This window comes from Rhinolophus ferrumequinum, assembly GCF_004115265.2.
Source record: "Rhinolophus ferrumequinum isolate MPI-CBG mRhiFer1 chromosome 5 unlocalized genomic scaffold, mRhiFer1_v1.p scaffold_110_arrow_ctg1, whole genome shotgun sequence".
NCBI lineage: Eukaryota > Metazoa > Chordata > Mammalia > Chiroptera > Rhinolophidae > Rhinolophus > Rhinolophus ferrumequinum.
In genome coordinates, this window is record NW_022680355.1 from 1,892,410 (window position 1) to 1,914,657 (window position 22,248).

The 22,248-nt window shown below is 38.8% G+C and overlaps 1 protein-coding gene across 2 annotated transcripts in view; it reads right to left on the bottom strand.

Moving 5' to 3' along the window:
* ITGA8 (integrin subunit alpha 8) overlaps nucleotides 1–22,248 on the bottom strand; it is a 193,911-nt gene that overhangs the window by 12,645 nt on the left and 159,018 nt on the right. For both annotated transcript variants that reach the window (XM_033100690.1, XM_033100689.1), the window contains exons 26-28: nucleotides 12,604–12,732; nucleotides 8,242–8,355; nucleotides 1,053–1,154 (exon numbers count right to left, since the gene is read on the bottom strand). In XM_033100690.1, the coding sequence (XP_032956581.1) occupies nucleotides 1,053–1,154; nucleotides 8,242–8,355; nucleotides 12,604–12,732 (345 nt within the window). The remainder of the gene's footprint in view (nucleotides 1–1,052; nucleotides 1,155–8,241; nucleotides 8,356–12,603; nucleotides 12,733–22,248) is intronic.

The following is a 22,248-nucleotide window of genomic DNA, read 5'->3' on the forward strand; positions in this document are numbered from 1 at the left end:
AGTGATGACTCTTTTGCATACTTAGGGTTGAGAAATCACTAATCAATGGATTAGTTCAAACTACTAAAAGTAGCTTAGGCTAGAAAGATGAAATATTACAACTACATTTGAAGACCTGGGCTGATAAGAAATTATGGTAGTATGAATGGATGTACCATCCAAAGCAGTGCTTCTCAGATTTTACTGTGAACATGGTGTCCCGAAGCTTTGGACAAAATGCAGGACTGGAGTGAGGCCTGAATTTCTAACAATCTCCCAGGTGGTGTTAACGCAGCTGCAAATTTCACCTTGAGTCACAAGGACCTGGGGACCAGAGTGCACGTGGGTATTGTGAATATCTATGGAATGACCAAGCGATCAAGGTTGAAATGTTAATATTGTTTCCCAGAGCCCTGGTTGTGACCACTTTCGCTGTAAAGGCAGAGTTTTGGTGACTAAAACTTCTCAGCCCCTCTCACCCATTCTCCCCTCCTTTCTGCATGGCCTTATCTGGGTGCTGAGGCTATTAGCAGTTGTGCTGTGACAGAGATTTGGGTGTCAGTGACACTTAATAGTTTCAATTTTAGAAAAATAACATTTCATTCAAATGAAGCTCATACTATACATTTTCCCCTCAGCTAAAAATTACGGTTCTTTACATAGAAAGGAAAGATTACTGTCTAATATCATGCAGCTGGTCCCTGGCAACTGGCTTTCGGGAAGAGAGACTTCCCTCCCACTCACTCACATTAAAATTAAACAATTGGTATGATTTCATCATAATGATCACTGCTACCTGGACTTCTTTGAAACAAAATGGCTGGATTAAAAAATGATATTAGTCCTGCTCTGTGATTCTTTTTGAGGGGTAAAAATTTACATCGAAAGTTTAAAAATTTGATCAAATGACACTAAGGAATTTGCAGACTGGAGTAAGAAAATAGTGATCCGAAGAGGGAAACTTTCCTCAAGTCAATGTAATAAGCACTTAAATCCAGCCCAAGCTGAACAGTGCTTTAAAAAAAATTATTTCAAGGAAATTACTTGTATCTTTTTATTTTTCAGATACTCACTGCTATGCTTCCTTCTGGGAGTTTTTCTGGCTGATCTTTATAAGGCATCTTCTTAACTTCAAAGGACACCAAGGATGCAAGCGAATAGGGATCATTTTTTCTCTGAAATTAAAAATATTCATTTAAATATATTCCACATAAAGACTTTAAAAGTTATACTGGTAGCCACCCAGTTGTTTTCAATGTTTTCCATTTCCAAAGCAAACTTTCCTCCTTCTTATTTTTTGTCTTTTACTTTTCCCCCAACCAGCCATCTGTTTGGAAATGGAAAACACTGTCCATCCATCTATCCATCATCCATCCAGAACATCCATCTGTCATCATCCATCATCCATCCATCATCCATCCATCATCTATCCAGACATCCATCCAACTGTCCACCCATCATCCATCCATCATTCATTTATCATCCATCCAGACGTCTGTCCAACCACCCATCCAACCAACCATTCATCCTCTTCCTATTTCTAAGGAGAATTTGTCTTATTAACAAATACCTTGGTACGATAAAATTAAAATAAAAAACAGACAGAGTCCTAAACGGGAGTAAGCAGAAGAATTAATCTAGTTTCTGTTAGTGAAGAACAAAGGGGAGACAAAGTGGGCCACAAAATTCTTGTTATTTTATAGAGGGAAATATTTTAGGGAAGAGACTGGTACTAAATGACAAAGAAGTTGATCACATTTCATCTTATATAGAAGACCCAGAGCAGGGTCTCTCAGTCTTAGTACCGTTTAGATTTTGGGTTAGATGGGCTCCTAACCTGTGCAATGTAGGATGTTTGGCAGCATCCCTGGCCTGTACCTGCTAGATGCCACTAGCACCCGTCCCCCAGTTGTAACAACCAAAAATGTCTCTAATTATTGCCAATGTCCCCTTGGGGAGCAGAATTCCCCTATTTAGAACCACAGGCCTAGAGCCATACAATGTTTTTGATAGAACTTTGCAGCAAGAGTTCTTTTTATTGGTTCTCATATTAACTGTTGATTAAAGTCAAAGGAAAATATTTAAGAGTAAGTCAAGAAAAGCCATTTCAAGAATGGTTTTTCTGTGGTTTTCCTCCGTTTACTTGAGACAATGATTAGATCTATCCAGTGGTGGGCTGAAGCTGGCTCATAATGGCTCTTGAGAGATCGTTAAAGTTTCAGGAATTCTGAGTACCAGTTGTTAAATAGAGCCATTACTAAAATTTAAATTATATAGATGTAAACTTTAGTAAATTATTTTTTAAAAGGCAATAAAAACTCAAAAGTCAGTCTTTACTAATTATTTTATTGCATTTTACTACCATCTATGCTCTTGATATTACCGTGTTTCCCCGAAAATAAGACCTAACTAGAAAATAAGCCCTAGCATGATTTTTCAGGATGACATCCCCTGAACATAAGCCCTAATGCGTGTTTTAGAGCAAACCTTAATATAAGACCCCGTCTTACTTTCGAGGAAACACGGTATTTATATCTATTGTATCTCTAAGGGGAAATACTACATGATGGTGAGCTGCAGGAATCTCTTCCCAACTCCATGTTCAGTGATGTCAGGTTGGCAGCTTGAAATTGGCCATGGGGGGGCATTATTTGCACCATGGGAGTCAGCAAATGCTATATATCGGAGCTTTTCTCCTCCCAGAGAGCAGTTTATTAAACATTTACCAGCACTTCACCATCTAGAATCCAATGCTGGGTTTCTTGAGACCAGTCCAACAGGTTGGATTGTAATAATTTTGTTAAAATTTTTTTTTACAAAGTTTACTTTTTTCCCCTGTGGCCGATTCTTTTCTCCCTTCAATGAACCCCATTTCCTCTACATGATAAGGGCAGGCCAGAGTATGCAAAACTTTTATATACTTAAAGGCACTATATCTTTGGCTTTTTCTTTCTTTCTAACCCTACATTCCAGGATAAGCAACTCTATTCATTTGAAAAAATTCTTTTGGTTGTTATTCTTCTGATGTTCTTTTATTTCCTGGCATTTTCATTTTAACTAAAAGCTCGACTTTTGTTGTTGTTGTTTGAGTGAGAGTGTTTTTTAAAATGTAGAAATCTTTGTTCATAAAATCTTGTGTGTACTTGGTGACTTAAATCTACTCTCCTTACCACACTGGCTGGAAGACACAGAAGAAACATGACTTTCTGGTAATGAGGTTCTGTGCCTGAGGATTATAATTACACACTCAAATGTGTGTCCATGCTTTCAAACTTCCAATGAACACGTGTTCTTTAGTCTTCAAGTTCAATTAAAAAAGTGACAGAAAATAATTTTCTTGTTCTAGAAGTCATGTCTTTGGGAAACAAATCATGGGAGAACTCCATCTCTGTGTGGATACTTGATGGAAAGCTTTTGCCCTACGTGATTCTGCATTTATGAGTATGAAAATGTCTTAATGAATAAGAGATGAGATTTGAACTGTAGACTGTGGAGAACCATGTTTCTCTGAGGAGACTTTCTTTCACCTTCTTCCTTTACCCACCCTGCTCTTGGCCACCGTTTGATTCCTCCTCACACTTTCCACTCATCACCCATCTTTATGGTCATTTCCGGGGGTTCGCAAACCACCGTGGTTTGCTGAGCTTCAGAAACACCCAGGATCATGCTCAGAGATTCTGCTTCCATACTCTGGGATGAGACAATATTTGTCTTACATTGTTTGGTATTTTCACATTGTCGTTTAACTTTTTCTCTGTTACCTTTCTCCCCAACAAGACTGTACCAAAATGGAAGGCACACACTGTGGACTGTCAGGTTTATACATTCCACAGCACCTAGGATCGCATGCACAGCAGGGCGTCAGCAGTCCTGCCGGACTGACCACACGAATGGGCAGTGAGAGACCGCCATCGGATGGTTCGTTTCTACGAAGACCCTCCCACTTCACATAACACCCATCCGATAGCACCTGATAAAAGGTTTAGTTCTTTCAGTTATTAAATTGGACACCCTCCGCCATCGGTTACATTAGGAAGTTCAGGATGTTGCAGGGGAAGGTAATGTTATTAAATGACAGCTGCAGTCATACTGAGGGGCTACTGCTATGCTCCCACCTCTGCTGTGTATGTCAGCCACGCACAGTCTGGGGCCTGAACAAATCAGGGGGTAGGCAAATGGCCGGTAAACAATACAACGCACAGATTGATCTGTTCTCTATTTTAAAGTATTTTCCCAAACCGAGGGGCCTTCTACCCTTTTCAGTAAGAAAATGAATTTTTTTATTTCATTTTTCTAAGATGCTCTGGAGCTCCAAGAAATAAAAAATGTGAGCTTTTAGGCTACGATTGGCTGGGTCGGCATCAAAGATAAACTAATCCTGTGGCTACAGGTCAAAGGCATGGCACAGGTAAGTATTTCATTCATGAGAAACAATTATGAGCAGGGTCATATTATTGATTCCATGTTTCAAGTTGAATGCTTTCAGCCATGCTCTTTACATAACAACTATATTATTCTTCTGTTAAAAAAATGTCCTCTTCCACGGAGCAATCTCCTCATGGAATAGCAATCACTGCCATATTGTCGGCAATTTAGGATTGAACAAGCAGCTGCAGTTAATATCCCTCGACAATATCTTGGACCTTCAACCAGTCCCAACTAGTTATCAATCCTCAGAAAATGCCCTAGTCTTCTGTCATTGGCGCGTCGCTGAAACTGTGGTTTGCAGCCCACGGGCTGGCTCTAGTGTGCACTTTTGCACAATGATGAGCATGGTCCTCATAAAGGTTGCAGAGTTGGTAACACATGAAGTGGAGAGGGATGCTTTTGAATTGATTAAATACTTAGTGTGGCTGGTAACCATACGAGCTCCCCCACTCCCACCTTCCTGCCAATTCCTTCTCAAGAATGATTTTGAAACACATATCCATCTTATGTAGTCCATGTTTCAAGACTCAACATTTCACAGAAACATTTAACTGGGGAGATGACCAAACCTAAACAATTGCTGGTAAAACTTCAAGCTGAAGGGAGGCTGCTGTTTCAAGCAACAATCACAGACTAGGGGAGCATCGAAGATGAACCTAAATAAAATCTTTTCCTCACCAATTTGCATATTCACCGTGTGGACAGAAACAAACACAGCGCAGCAAATCATGTCATGCAAGAATTGTAAACTTTCTATCTGGGGTTAGGAGGGCAGTAAATGTTTACCTCCTTCTGGGTTGCATGATGAAACAATCAAAAAACTCCCAGACAGAGAGAGAGAGAGAGAGAGAGAGAGAGACTTTGCTCTGGTAGGACTTCAGAATGCCCCTGCAGGTTGTTCTGGTCTGACTCTACTTGTGCTAAGTATTTGTTGTTTGGAAAGTCCCTCCATTGCTATTGATTTCTTCCAGACTCACTAGGTCTTTTTTAACAGGAAAATGAAGATGCAATTTTCCCTCTCTAGCCTTCCTACTGGAATAGAACGTTATGGATAGAACTGATGCATGCTATCTAAAATCATAGTTTTTTTCTCTTGACAGTAGTGTTGCAATGACTTTACTCATGCTTCATTGAAAAGTTGTTCTCCCTTGTTTCAGTGGGATGTGATCCCCAAAGTGATGGAAGGAATGTACATGTCTGGTTATCATTTAGACTGTGCCGGCTTGGGTATGCAGTCAGACTCCTCTCCCCAACTCTTAAACAGGAAGTAACAGCAGAGCGACCGTGAACAAATTGATTGAATGCAAGTGGTACCTGAAGCAGTGCTTGGTGCAATAGCTGACGCTCCATAAATATTTGTTGAGTGAATGAATAAATAATGGTTTAACTTTTAAAAAAATATAAATTGTGTACTGCACTTCTCCTTTGGTCAGTCGTTAAAATGGGGGTAATTTTGCCCCCAGAGGACATCAGCGATGTCTGAAGACATGTTTTTGGTTGTCACAAGTGGGTTGAGAGTTGCTACTGACATCTAGTGGGTATAAGCCAGGGATAATGCTAAACATCCTATAATGTACAGGACAGCCCCACAACAAAGAATTATCCAATCCCAAATATCGATAGTGCTAAAGTTGAAAAAACCCTGCCTTAAGTTAAAAAAGAAAGCTACACAACCTTTTAAAAAACTAAAATTTCCTCCTGCTTATTTTAGAAACAAAATTAAATAAGAGTTTTGAGACTATGGAGGTATTTTGAATTAGAAAACATGAAAATCTAGAGCTGCAAAATTCTATATTTATTAGCTGGATTCAAAAGGATTTTACAATTTGATTATTTATGGCACAATGAACTAAATATTTTTTAGGAGCTAAAATACGGGCAAGAACGCACAGACTTGGTAGGAGTTTCATTTAGCTTCCCCTCTTTGCCCCCCAAATCCTTTCAAAACAAGAAGGTCACAAAAGAGTAGTATCATTTAAATAAATAAGAACAATTCATCTGCTTAGTATAAAAGAGATTTAAAACTTTTCACATGCACATAATCAATGGAGATTTCTGTGGCAGTGTGGGAAACCACACTATAGCCAAGCCAAAGCTTCAAGGAATCTACATATCACACGTCCCTGGAACTTGACTGAGATGCCATCCTGGCTGGAGCCCAGGCTGTGGGGTCACTAGATAAGATGGACTTTTTAGGTCGATCTCTCTTTTCCCTTCTAAATTGATTTCTATTTTTACTTTTCTGGGCATATGGCTTGAGTTGTGTTCTTGTATTCACCATCATTTCCATTAACTAATATTTACTGAGGAACTACTATGTTACTATGTGCCAGGCACTGGGTATATTGTAGTGAGCTAAATAGACTTGTTTGAATGTAAGTTGCTACCTGAAGGTCTTAGGGAGGCAGGTTATTTAAATTGTCTTCACCTAAAACATGGGAGATATATATATATATATATATATATATATATATATATATATATATACATATACATACATACATATATATATATATATATGTTATGTAATATTCCATACACATGTAATGGAATATTATTCATCCACAAAGAGAAGAAAATCCATTCTTTTGTGACAACATGGATGGACCTTGAAGGCATTATGTTAAGTAAAATAAGTCAGACAGAAAAAGATAAATACTGTATGATCTCACTTGTATGTGGAATCTAAAACCAAACAGAGAGAGACAGTAGAATGGTGTTGACCAGGGGCTCAGAGATAGGAGAAATGGGAGAGATTGGTCAAGGGTACAAACTTCTAGCTATACAACGAGTACATTCTGGGGATCTAATGTACGGCATAGTGATTATAGTTAACAATACTGTATTATATACCTGAAAGTTGTTAAAAGAATAGATCTTTAAAGTTATTACCACACCCACACAAAAATGATAACATGTGAGGGGATAGAAGTGTTAGCTGCCCTTATTGTTGTAATCATGTTGCAGTATATGTATGTATCAAATCATCGTGTCATATACCTTGAACTTAGATATGTTATATGTCAATAATATTTCAGTCATGCTGAAAAAACATTTGTCTTCATCTGATGGGAAAGATGACCAGCTGATTTTGGCTCAAATCTGCCACAGAAATTTCTTTTAAAAATTAAAGAAAAGTTAAATAAAATTTTTAATTTAAAATATTTTTTCAGTTTTATATCCCACATATGAATGAAATCATATGGTTCTCGATTATTTTCTGTCTGACTTTTTTCACTTAGCATGATAATCTCAAGATCCAACCATGTTGTCGCAAATGGCAGTATTTCATCTTTCCTTGTGGCTGAATAATGTTCCATTGTGTATATATACCACATCCTCTTTATTCAATCAACTATTGAAGAACACTTCGGTTGTGTCAATGTCTTGGCTACCATATGATTTCACTCATATGTGGGATATAAAGTGAAAGCAACAAATGAACAAGACAAACATATATGCAAAAACTCATAGACACGGATAACAGTTTAGCAGTTACCAGAGGGTAGAAGGGGAGGGGGGTGATAGAAGAGAGAAAAGGGGGCCAAATATATGGTGATGGACTTTGGGTGGTGAACTCACAATGCAATACATAGATGATGTATTATAGAATTGTACACTTGAAACCTATATAATTTTACTAACTAATGTCACCCCAATAAGTTTAATAAAAAATATTTTTAAAAACGAAAAAAGTAAATCTAAAAAAATTTTTAAATAAAAACCAGAAAATTTTTAAAAAATTAAAAATTGTTAAAAAGAAAAGCGTCCTACTGAGCTTTTGAGAAAAGTTTCCCGTGAGTAGCATGTATGTACTTCTGTGTTTTTTATTACCTGGAGAAATGTCTTGGCCCATAACCGTGATCTGACTTTCAGGACTGCACTTTCTCCTCCTTCTAGTCGTCCCACTGCACAGGAGATATGTAAACACTCGATATTTGTACAATTCTGCAAAAAACAACAACCGTGGTGGCAAATCAGTGTTTTTAGATTGTAGTTCAGAATCAACATTTAAGTCAATTTATTTATATCTTATGTCCTCAGAAGCCATCAGCTAATCCATAAATTAATAATTTAAATGAAGAACAAGTACATTGAAACAACCAAGAAAAAAACAGTTTCGTAGCAATGATGCATCAACTTCAGTGGTAATGTAGAGATAAAATGGAACATAAATACAACACAAAATTTAAGCTCTTTTCTAAGGACTTAAAACAAGCTTCCTGCAGCAGCGATTGAATTGTTGTTTCATTTTCTCAGAAGTCAGGAAGACATTTCTTGTAGACATTCACAACAGCTGACCCTGGACTAAGTAAAGTTCTGGAAGGCTTTCCAGGGAGGTCCCTGAGTGTATATTAATTATCTCAATGATCCAAAGTTATTAACCCACTGACAAGCATCTCTTCCATAACATTCTTCTCTTCGTCTAAAGTACTTCCTGGTTACAAAGCAGGGTCTTCCGAGAGTTCCATCCATGAAGTTGTTCTTAAACTAGTTTCTAGGATTACCCAATTTATAACAGGTAACCTTTAATATATGACATGCATGTTCCTGGAAAGTAGTCATTATAATGACATTCTACCTATCAAATCGTATTTTCTGACTGAATCCCAGTATGGAAATAAAGGGAAACTTCACATCCATTTTCCATGTGCTCATGTATAGGATGGCACTTCTCGAATTGCACTCCCTCACTGATACGAATTGATTGTGTGGACTACTGTTTATTTTTCATGTCTCAAGCACTGGGCACTGACCTATAGATGCTCAATAAAACCCAGCTTCTTGGATTTATGTGAAGTATTTTACTGAGACATTTCAGTTTAGTGAAATTGATAAACCACAGAGTAGTAACCTGAGGAATACACTGCCATGAGAACTTTTTTTGAGAAACTCAGAACTATCTAAAAACCAAACGATCAGTAATGTGTGTCTGATAAATGGCAGTAAGGTTAGATTTTTTTCATGGTGTTTCCAAACACAGGTGGCCCGGCTGCTCTTGTTCTACTGGAGTTGGGCACTGAGGTGCTTAGGGTCTTGTGCCTCCAGCAGGAGCAGGAATTCTCAAAGTTCTGCAGTTCACGTCACCTGTGAGGACGCCCATGTTTACCTATGTTCCATACTTGACATGCTGTGTATGGCCAATCCCACCCTCTGGAAGTGAAAGTGGCTGGGAGTCAGAGGAGGTAATTCTTGTAAACTCCCTGAAGATGGTGGGTCCTGGCATTACTGAGATTGAGAATTCTAGCTAGGTCTGTTGAGAGATTTTGGAGAAAGTGATGCTTAGAACAAATCTTGAAGGGTGAGACAGAGTTACCAGGACGTACAGGATGATGAGGACGTGGTTCTCTCGTATAAGATCGGTGAATGTTCAGGAAAGAGGAGAAAAGGACCTTTGGGGGTGGGGTGGACAGATGGCAATGAGATAGGGGAGAGAGAAAGTGTTGGTGGTAAAGAATCTTCCTATTTGTGCTAAGCACTTTAGATTTTATTCAGAAGGCACCGGGGAGCCCATGAAGCATTTTAAGCAAGGGATATGATCATGTTTGTATTTCAGGGGCCAGGTGGTATGGGAGGAAAGTATGGAGAGAGGAGAGTGGGAGGTGAGGAGGATGATAAGTGCTTGTTGCAAGAGTCCAAGTGAGAAATGATGAGGCCCTGAACTGAGGCAGTGGGAATGGCAAGAGGAAGATGCATTTTAGAGAAGTTTCGGAAGTAGAATCGATACATGGTGACTAACTGGAGGCTGGGATGAAGGACAGGGAGGAGAGGAGGGCGCTGTCTTGGCTTGGGGAACTGGGTCGATGGGTAGTGGCATTACTGGGATTGCGAATTCTAGAGAAGCAGCACCTGGAGATGGAGTTTTGGACATGTGGGGACTGGAGTGTCCATCAGACATCCAGATGAACATATCCAGCGAGCCCTCCGAGTCTCCAGCGCAGTGAGGGAGGCACCTAAGAATGCAAGAAATTTCCTGGAAAGAGCAAAGTCAATGAGAGAAAAGAGGAGGGGCTGAGGGTGGAACCCTGAGCTCCGGGGGCACTTTCGGATGGGCGGGAGAGAAGTCCATGAAATAGTCAAAGTGGGAACTCAGAAGGTAGGAAGAGAACTAGGAGAGGATGTTCTGGGAGAAGCCAAGGGAGCTGATGGTTTCAGGAAGTGGTCAACAGTACCGAGTGCTGAAGAGGGTTAAGAAAGACATGGTTTCTGTAAACTGAGTTAGAGAAAGGAGAAGGAAGCTGGGAGAGGAGATGGGAGTGATTAACTGCAAAAGCAGCAGGGGCCCAAGATGAGAAAGGCAAGGACATTCTTCGGCAGGGAGAAATTACATTTCAGTGTTACAGATACAGATTTTTCCTATGCAAATTGGAAATTATGAGCCCAGCACAGGATGTTGGCATTTTGCACTTTCAAATTCCTAATCAGAAATGTGATCCAGTAAGTTGTTTGTAACTAAACACAAACGGTGGGAGGTCTTATTTAGCTTTTGATTTTAGAATAAACTTTGCATAATCACTTTCTATCCAGAATTATTTTGACTTGAGGACATGGGGAGGCATATGATTTGCAATTTTTCAACCAATAAGAGAGAAAGGGAATAAAACACGAGTTAACAAAAACAGACATGGAAATCAAGGATTGCCTTGCTCTCATCTGCAAGTAATAAGTTTCTATGCTATTCAGAGGTTAGAAATCATCTTGCATTAAAAATCTTTAATGAGAACAAAATAGAAGGAAAAAAATCTTATCCTATAACAGATCACAACAGTTTACAAAAGAATTTTGGTTATTGATCTCCACTGTCTTTTGTATTCATGAGACACGCTGAAGTGGAAATTGAAAAAACATAGTTGAATCTTGATTTTCCAAACTGTTGGTCCCCATAGGTTTGGACATTGGTTCTCCAGAGGGCTTCCCCATTGCAACTGCATATTAGAATTCTATAGATGTTAATAATTTTCTTTTTAAAAAATATTTAAAAATTTTTAATGAGGTATAAATGACAGATTCAGATGTATAACATAATGATTTGATATTTATATATATTGCAACATGATCACCACAGTAAGTCTAGTTAATGTCTGTTACCATACTTAGTTGCATTTTTTTTTCTTGTGATGAGAACTTTTAAGATTTACTTGCTTAGCAACTTTTAAAAATACAGTACAGTGTTATTAACTATAGTCACCATGCTGTACATTACATCTCCAGGACTTAAATTATTGTTTTCTGTTCTATTATTCCTCCTGGAAGCTTTTTAAAAATAATAATATGCATAATTTTATAAATTTAGTCTAAACTCAATAGCATATTGATTCCCTGTGTTTATGTTTTTAAAAATGTTGCAGTATCATCGAATCACAGTCTGCCAACTTCCATAGATTTTGCCATGTAATTTCAGGGAGTTCTATTATAACAAACGCTCCTCTCTTGACTTATATTTAACTCATTAAGTCAGACTTGCTTGTTGTACTTTTCTATCCGTTTCCACATTTGAAACTTTTTATATTGTCAATATGAAATAAATAAATGTCAGAGCCTGTTCAAGACATATATATTTTTAAAAACCCATTCTAACCCTTTTACGTGGATAGTTCAGTGACATTAACATTCAAATTACAACAAGTGAAAGAATTGGATTCAGAATGCTGACTCAGGCATGCTGGCCCCAGTTTTGCAAAGTGCTGACTAAGCTCAGACTAGATCTATCACAGACTCCAGTGCTAAGGCTCTGTGGGAGTTTTGGCCAGGAAAGCGGAAAACGCCCTTCTCATCTCTTGCGGACAAGCAGAGGACGCTGACAGGTGTAAGAGTCCAAAAACCCAGGCATGGCACGGGCAGCCCTTCTTCAGCCTCACTTCAAACTCTCATCAGTGCAATGTCTGGGGACAGGCTAACAGTCGAATCTTTACGTTCTTGAAATACATGAACAGTCACATTGTATGTTTTTATCATTACTTCTCCAGTGTGGCCTCCGCGGCAGGTTGAGAGGGTGGAAACGTTACATTGCAAATACTCATTAGTCCCCATAGAAAAATCACTTTTATTTCTCACAATATGTCCCGCCAGAAAAATGTCAGGCGTATCTGAGCATTGGAGGAGAGTGAACAACAACACTTGACGTTAAAACCATCTGCATGTGGGAGTTCTGTGCAATCCGATCGTTTCCTCGGTTCTGTACCCGCGATGACTCACCAGGATTTTTGCGGGGTTCTGTCTGTGGAGCTCCAGCACAGGCACATCTCTTTTCCTGACAAGGTGAGGGATGGTTGAGTTTCGCAGAAAGGCGCTCAGCTCGGGGGTGTCGTCTGGGGGGTCAGCGGGCTGTAAACGGAAGGAAGAGATATCACGTACCCATGAACACTTGTTACCTTTTCATGAGCCTTGAACTCTAGGCAATTTTTTTCTCAACTCAGTATGATTCACGTGAAAATTCAGACATGTCCTGACTTACCAGCAGCCTGTTCCACAGCAAAAGGAACCATACCGAAAAGGAACAACCTTTCCATTCTCCAAGTAGAGGCATTCGTGAGGCTTGGGGAATGCACCTGGAAAGTTTATCTTGTGAGGATGAGATTTTAAGCAGACGTGATTTCCCCAGAGGATAGGAAACGTGGAGTGACTTTCCAGCCTGAGTCATTGTTCTCTCATTACTTTCCTCTCATTATGTATTGGCGTAGGTTAAACGGAGGAAAGTTCTGTGTGAGGAATGGATCCTGAGGTGACAGCAACATGAGGCGCTGACCGTGGGGACACAGCCTGACGTGAGCAAGGACCAGACTTCAGCATGTCTGAGCCCCACACTCCTGTATTTCTAAGAAATGCTGCCTCAGGAGAGAACCACATGCTAATGAAAATGACTTTTCCAAAGCATGCCCCACGAACACTGTGCCGTAATGGAGCTTGTTTTCAGGCCTGAGTTGGTTTTCCTAATATTCTAGAATTTAGGATTTTATCTCAGGCTCCAGGCTGGGTCCATCTGATGACGGAATACATATTTTGAGAGTTCTAATACATCACACGTAACATCCCATGAACAGTCTTTGTTTTAGACTAACTGAATACAGAAGCCTAATTTTCTGCTCTTTCCGCCCCATCTCCCAGAAGCACATCTTTTTCATACAGTTGTTCCTTGTCGTCGCAGGAGCTATAATTGTATGCTCATCTCTGTGGGATGAAAAAAGACAGTCCCACTTTGCAGATGCAGGATGACCCACAAAAGATGAAATGACAGGGTTCAGGATATCCTAGGAACCTAGAAAAATCTACTGGACAAACAGAGAGTCCAGAGTTCCCGGTCTGTCACACACAGCTGTGTAAGCACTGGCCTCGGTCTGCTTTCCAGCCTCATTTCTCACAAGAGCCCCCTCCAGCCTGATCCCTGGCATGTAGAACTGTTCCCCACTGCTCCCTGCTGCTCACCTGCCCCAGGTGGACCTCAGCCCCTCTTTGATGTGCCCCCAATGGCTGTTCCCCATAAGCACCGATTAAGGTGTACCTAAGTGCCTGATGAGTGGTCTAAGTTGCTCAGAGAGAAAACGGAAAACGAGAAGCAGGAAGTCACACAGGAGAGCCCAGGAAATATCAGAAAACAGGAAGGGGAAGGAGATACAGTGAGGAAAAAGAAGGTAGAAGACAGCAGACATGGGAATATGAATCGATGGAAGCCTAAGGACATGAAAATTGCAAAAAGATAGGAGTAACTAAGAATGCCAGATCCTGCAGAGAAGTAAAGAAGCGTTAGTACTAAATATATTCATTGAATTGTCACTTGAGAAATTATGGACATCTGATCCAGCAATTCCACTTCTTCGGGTATTTATCTGAAGAAAACGAAAACGCTAATTTGAAAAGATATCTGTATCCCCATGTGCACTGCAATATTTATAATTGCCAAGACATGGAAGCAACCTAAGTGTTCATGGATGGATGAATAGATAAAGAAAATGTGGTATCTATCTATCTGTCTATCTATCTATCATCTATCTACCTACCTCTGATGGAATATTATTTAGCCATAAAAAGGAAATTTTGCTATTTGTGACATGGATGACCTTGAGGACATTATGTTAATGAACTAAGTCAGACAAAGAAAGACAAATAGTGTATGATCTCACTTATATGTGGAATGTAAAATCAAACAAACAAACAAACAAAAATGGAGCTCATTAGATACAAGGAAGAGAGGAATGGTTGCCAGATTGGTGGCAGGCAGGTGAAATGAGTGGAGGGGGTCAAAAGGCACAAACTTCCAGTTATAAATAAGTCCTGGGATGTCATGCACAGCATGGTGACTATAGTTAACAATACTGTGTTGTATATTTGAACATTACTAAGAGAGTAGATCTTAAAAGCTCTCCTTACAAGAAAAGAAATTATAACTGTGTAGTGATGGAAGCTAACTAGACTTACTGTGGTGATCATTTGCAGGATGTGCATATACCGAATTACGTTGTGCACCTGAAACTAATGTAATGTTATATGTCAATTATATCCCAATTTAAAAAAAGGAAAAAAAGACAAAGAATTTATGGATGACCTTTCTTGAACAGGGAATTAGTATGGGTGAAAATTGAACTACAGAAGCTAAAGAGTGAATGGGTTTGAACAAATGGATAATCTTTTTGAAAAAGTATGAAATTAAATCTTTTTCTTATTCTCCTATTGAAGCAATCCCCAGTGGCTCAGAGATGAGACGCAGCCTTGTTTCCCGAATAAGAAAGCACCAAAACAAAACATGGATGTTCTTAGCAGTGATTTATAAGGGAGACCAACGATAATACTATAAAACTTTATGGGTTTATCTAGGTTACTGGTTAAATAAATTATGACATTAATACAAAGACTACTGGATGGTTTTTCAAATGGTGATGTAGAGCTACATAGTAATTTAGAAAGATACACAATCCGAGTAAGGGAAAAAGGCAGGTTACAAAAGAGCGTATATAATAAGATTGTGTATTTTAATAGAAAATGAATGTATACTTATCTTGTATATCTATAAATAAAAAAACATCTGGAAGAATAGTCGTTTAAATATTATCAGTGGTACAGATTTGATTATATTAAGCAGGCTTTGCTAATTTATTTTTAAGTATGATAATGATATTATTGATTTTTAAAGAGTATACTTAATTATTGGCAATATAGTGAAATGGAAAATTAAATTAATGCATAAATAAATAGGAAACCTAATAGTAAATGAGTGTTGACATTATCAGAAATTAAAAAATTTTTTTTTTGTTTTTCCACATTGCCTGATATATTCTTATGATGGACATTTAGTATTGTTTAACATGAAAACAATAACAACAACAACACTCACAACAAAAACCAACCCCATTTTACAATTACAATAAGAATAAAAGAGAAATAAGAAAATAGGGACAGGAAGTACAGCTTGGCTAAAAATGGAAGGAAAAAGGGGCTCGTTCTGGAAGAGGATGCAGAGCTAAGTTATATGCTTACTGTTTGTTTTGAAGATGGAGGAAATTTAAGTAAGTTTATAGAATCTGAGGAAGGAACTAGTAGAGAGGAAGAGGTTGGGGATGCAGGAAACAGGGGATACTTAATGTAGCAAAGTTAAATCTGGGACTGGATTTCGGAGAACTCTCCTTCCTCTGAAAGTGTTAGAAAGGAGCTGGGGATGAGGAAGAGACAATTAGAAGGTGTGTGTGTGTGTGTGTGTGTGTGTGTGTGTGTGTGTGTGTGTGTGTTGGGGGTAGGAGAATAGGGGATGGGGAAATGGGCCATTTGAAGATTCTCTTGCTTTAAGGTCACCTGCTAACAGTAATGCTAGAGAGGCTGGATAGGAGACACAAGTAATGAAGGTGTGGAGAAGCCAACGAAGACAGTGGGAGAGAGAGACCATCAGAATGGCAGGGGGGATTCCTCCAGATGCTGGCCGCCCAGTGAGCACTTCCCATCATCAGCCTAAAGGGTAGAGAAGCCAAAATACTGGGCCGTGCATGATGGAGATTTTCTGGGCAGGGACTTAGAAGGATGGAGAAGGGAGGCTAAGTAAGGGAGCTTGTAAAAGAATGTTTCAACCAACTCATCGTGGATTCCAGGCTTGGCAGGAAAGAAAGTATGGCAAAGGGCAGTCTTGAGAGTGGGGTGAGTTAACTAACTCAGAGAAAGTTTTCATATCAAGGAGGAAAAGTTCTCGTGGAGAGAAGCAAGAAAATTATAAAAACTGAAGATTGATTTGGAGGCTTGGATGTTGAATTGAATATTTCAGAGGTGGTGTCCTTCTAAGTGACATTCAAAGGACCGGGATGATGAAGGCATGGAAGTGAAGAGTCGGCCCCACACATGCCCACTGGAGAGAAGCGAATATTCCAGACAGTGGTAGGGCCTAGCTCAGTGAGCACGAGGGAAAGCCAGGCGTTGCTCAAGGAGAGTCTGATAGGAAAGCCTTAACAGCTTCAGGTTAGAATCTGAGCTTACATAGAAAATTGTGAAAATCTCTAAGATCCCCTTATATTTTCTATCATATAATCTCTCTCTCTTTCTCTTTCTCTCTCTCTTTGATCAAACTACAGAGAAGAGGTACTGGAAGGAACTAGGGAATGTTTCTTTATTCCCAAGTTGCAGCCTATTATTATTATTATTATTATTATTATTATTATTATTATTATTATTTTATTATTACTACTACTACTACTATTATTATTATTAGTAGTAATAGTAGTAGTAAAATAACAGAAGAAAACTCTTCAACTTCCTGTGTGATGCAGCTTGTGTACAGATGAACCTCCTATAGTGGTGGCCCCTGCTGTGTCATCATTCACAAATATTTACAAGTGGTCTTTCAGTAAAACATAGGACTTACTTCCAGCTACAGAATGAATATATCACACAGCTGAGGTTGATAAAACATGTTTCTTTTTTCAGTAACACTGTTTTGCAGAAAGAAGAAGGCTACCCTTAAACACTAGAGTCAGAAAGTCTTCAAATGGCTTGCAAACCAGTTTTCTCAAATGGTATTCCAGAAATTATTTCAAAACACAAAACAAAACCTCCAAACACACACACACACACACACACACAAACACACACACACACACACACGCACACGGAAAAAGTACTCCAAGAAATGTAAACAACAGTTAAAGCCTATTTTCCAAATGAACTTTTGGAGCCTGTTTCACAATTGATCGTGAACCCACAGGTCATGTTTTTCCTTAATCTGAAATCCTCAGAGGTGAGGGAAGCAGGCCTCTCAGCACCCATGTTAGGCAGACACTCAAATTCAGAGTAACATTTGCCAAGTGCTATGAGAAGCTGGTGGTAAACACTCAAGTGTCTTCTTCAGAACAAATATGAGAATTGCTCCTTTTTGCAATAAGGAAACAATTGTTAGTAAATATGGTTCTTTCCCCAGCTGTTACTCAGATTTTGACCCCAACAGGAGTTTTCTATTTTCATAACTCTTCACCAAACTCTTCACTCTGGTATAGGTTTAAATTTATGGGCTAAAGGGATACTGTGTAGCTGGAATGTACAGTACAGTTGGAAATGCAGCTTTTAAAGGAGAGAGTTGGATGAAATAAAATTAAGGGCTCTGTGAACCCAAACAAATGCAACACATACTATCTTTTTTGTTGTTTGTAATTTGTCTTTGGATTTCAGGTATTCCTAGTATTCAAGAGATGGCGGACTTCTCTCATGTAACTCTTCGCCTATAATTAAATTGAAGTAGAGACAAGCCCAGGGGTTCAGTGTACCATGTAATTTTCTTTAAGACATAAAGCTTAAGGATTTGTTGGGAGAGAAACCCATTTTTTTTTTAACATCCTGAAAAGTTCATGCAAAGCCTAACTAAAAGAATTAATTCCTTCCATTGGTAATTTTGAAGCTTTTCTTAGTTGTTGGACATGTGTTTTACATTTTAAAACATACATGAGAACCTGAAGACCATCTTACAGAGAAGGTAAGGGAAAGACAAATTGGCCCCGGGGAGTATATTCTTGTCGGTAGCCAAACAATTGGATCTGTAGGCACTGTTAAAAAGTAAAGGGTGAACGAAATTCTTCTTTCAGAGAGAGAGAGAGAGAGACAGAGAGAGACAGAGAGAGACAGAGAGAGAGAGAGACGAAAAGGAGAGAAGGAGAATAGAGTGAGTATCCCTGCATTCTGAATTAAGAAGAGGCAGTAAATAAGTGGAGGCAGTTATGAAGGAAGAAAATTCTCTTAAGGATAAGACAAAACTATGCAAATTTGCCAAGCCAAGCCACTGTCTGTGGGATCACTGATGTAACAAATAAAAAAACCATTTGCAAGGCTATAATCTTGATGAACGCTTTCTGTGTTTCTGCTTTCCATGTTTGTACTATTTGATTGTAATTTGGACTTCCTGTGGGAATGGTCTTGTTCAAGAGACGATTTCTTAGTCGGGACCTCCTGCTTTCCAGGCTCCAAAGACAGTTCCTCATACAACACTGGCTTTCTCTCTTGTGACGGTTGTCCCCGTGTAGTCTCTGTCGGAGCATTTCTACCTCGGGATTCTTCCTTGAACTTGGGCCCAGAGTGTTGTACTGTGATCTTAACACAAATTGAATTTGAGTATCTCGTTTGTTTCCCTCTCCTGAGAACAGTCTTACATTCTATAGCCCTTTCTCCACATCTCACACTTGGCTGTTTATTACAAAATTTTGCCAATTAAAAAAATCCTTTATTTTTTATGCCCTTCGGATACTTAATAATGTTTAGTTTTTCAATGTCATCTTATCTAGAAATCATATAGCCTGTTTGAAGGGCTCTCCAAACCTCAGGATAGACTCCACCGAAATAAGAAAATTGGTATTTTGAAACCATTATTTTACTGCCTTTAGAATAGTTGAGAAATACTTAACTCTACAATTTTATTCCAAGAAGGATCTGGAATGAATTAGATTTAATGGATTGGTCTGAGTGCTGCAGACAGTTGAATGTTTCAAAATGTTGTAGAAGGTAGAATGCGGAGAAATTGCCCCATGAAAGTCCTCTACCTCTTGACATGGACCATGAGGCAGGGACGCAGGACCTTCCTGGCCACCTGCTTAAGCCGCGAAGTTTACAGAAGACAGAGAAATGACCTCGATGGAGTGACACCATCACGGGAGGAACAAACAACCAAAGACAGCAGCAACCTTCTCCCTGACAGGCCCAAGGGAAAGCAGCAGTGAGTGTGCCCGAGGCACGGCCACACAGTCACGCCCGCTTGAGCTGGCTACCACGAGGGGCTAGGCAGGCCCCTCGGCTTTTCCGGAACCCCATCATCCGCTCATGATGCCACTGACCCTCACACTTGCATGTTCGGACAGTGTTGACAAAGCAGGCTAAGCGAATCCCCATGACACCTGTTATGAGGCAAGTCGTTAAACAAAAGAACGCACCGACTTCTCGTGGCATGTGAGTGTGTCCTGGCTGACAGCACTCCAACCCTAATTCAGTTGTTGCTGCTCTGTATTTGGGCACCAAGTGAGGTGCATGTGGCTGAGATCTCCTGGGCACCGTCTTCTTAAACAGCCACAGGGGACAGAATGACCATGGTAGTGAGTGGCTTTCAAAGGCAGCCAGTGTGTGCTTTTCAAAACTTGCCTGTATAACCAAATCGTACCCGTTATTATTGTGAAAACTGAACCCTGTTCAGGCCTTTTCGGACTTTGAGGCTTATGTGAGGAGAGTCACAGTTGGAATATATATTCAATTAATAGACGGATTGTATTTCAGAAGGTTTTAGGCTAGACGTTTGGCACTCAGCATATATTTATGTTTAGAAATGATGTTATAAATGGTGGTCCAGTTCTCAAGCCAGCTCACACACACACACAAAATCTATTTTATCCACAGGATGTCTTTGATGCAGCAAATTATATATTTGTAATAAAAAGGTAAAGCCAGGACAGTTGCTATATGAGTAATTTTAAAAGTAGAGAAAAACATCGTGTTAAGTACATTGTGTTAAACGCTGATACATTTAATTAGAAGGAAATGTTGTGGGCATGCTGCAGAAGCTACTGGGGAATTGTAAAGGTTTTCGAGTTGGTGGCACTGATTCCTTGGATTGGGTAGCCTAGAAAATGTTTCTGAGGAAATCTGACGGTTTCTTCTTCATAAGCAAATCTGCTTAGAAACTTGTGAGCACTGAAAAGAGACAGTGAAGGAAGAAGCTGCTTTCAATGGTAAGTGGGCAAAAATATAAATACAGGAGGTAGAAAGTAACTAAAAAAGTGCATGTGAACAAGAGAGAAAAGGATTTTGCTGAAAGGAAATCATCTGAGTGGTGGAAGAGGAAAACATGGTGGAGAACTCTGAAAATCTTCCAGAGGAAGCATCAGGAAATTGGGGTGGTAGTTCTCCCTCTGACAGGTCCACAGTTGGGATATTTTGGTGGCTAGTCCAGTGGGGACTGGAGCATGCTCAGAAAGGATTTGTTGAAAATTGACTGCTCACAGAGACAGATGTTTTAAGAGGTACTCCCCATTTATAAAGAAATTCAGACAGAAAAAGTCGAGAACCATGTGATTTCATTGATATGTGGGATATAAAACTGAACACAACAAAGGGACAAGACAAACAAATGAAGAAATAAAAACTCATAGACATAGACAATAGTTTAATGGTTACGAGAGAGTGGTACAGGAGGATAAAGAGGGTCAAATATATGGTGATGGAAAAAGAACTGACTCCTTCCATTGGTGAACACAATGTGATATGTAGATGATGTATTAAAGAATTGTACACCTGAAACCTATGTAACTTTACTAACAATTGTCACCCCAACAAACTTTAATTAAAAAAAAAGAGAGAAATTCGATAACCAAATAGTAAGGAATTTTACCATAGTCCACTCCTCAGTGGGTAAGATTTAATACTGGAATTTAATTCTTGCCTATGCAAATATATTTCTGCTTCCCTGATCCTTTTACTAAACCTACTTTCTCTCTACTACTTAAAGAAACATGTTAAAAAAATAACTATAGATAGTTAAAAATAAAACCATCTATAGTTGAATTAAAAAACAAACAAAAGGCAATTAGCTTTGATGTAAGAATCTGAAATTGATATTAAATTTAAAAATTTCCCAGGCCTATTCTTTTGAAGATAACAAGATATAATAAATAATTTGTTCCTGACTAATTTCCAATTCATATTTAAGACAGAAAATAGGCTTTGGCTTTGTTTGAGTTATCTAGGAAGAACTAAATTGCTAAGTAAATTACTAATGACTTCACCAAGAAATTATTTAATATCTTAAAAGGAAAATAATCTTCAAGTACTCTCAATTGTTTATAGTTACTGATATAAACTGACTATAAATTTTTAAAATGTATTTATTGGTAAAAGCTCTTTTAGACTCTCTGGGTCATGCTTATTGAATACAGGTAACAGTACTTTGAGAACCTGAAAGTAATAACATTTCAAGTGTCCCACGTATTCAGAATTTCAAGAATTCATGCATTTGTTATAATTTGTTATTTTAGGGAGCTGTACTTCATATTGTAATCAAATCTTACATTGATTTTCCACTGATTGAGAATTTTATAGAAGGACCATAATTAAGTTGCTTTTTAAAAATTACTCACCTCTGACAGATTTTTAATTAAAGTCTACACTTAAAGAATAACTGGGTAGCAGGGAATGCAGGTGCTTACTATTTACTACCACTCAGTTTGCATGAATCTGTCAACATTTAAGGCAAGTTATCTATTTGTTCTATGCCAGTCACTGTAAATGATTGTTAAATTGCAACAGAGAAAAAAAATACAACCAACATGGTGCACATTAAACAAGTTACATAATATATACAAACATATATAAATAGTGTCAGATACAAACTAAACATTACACTCA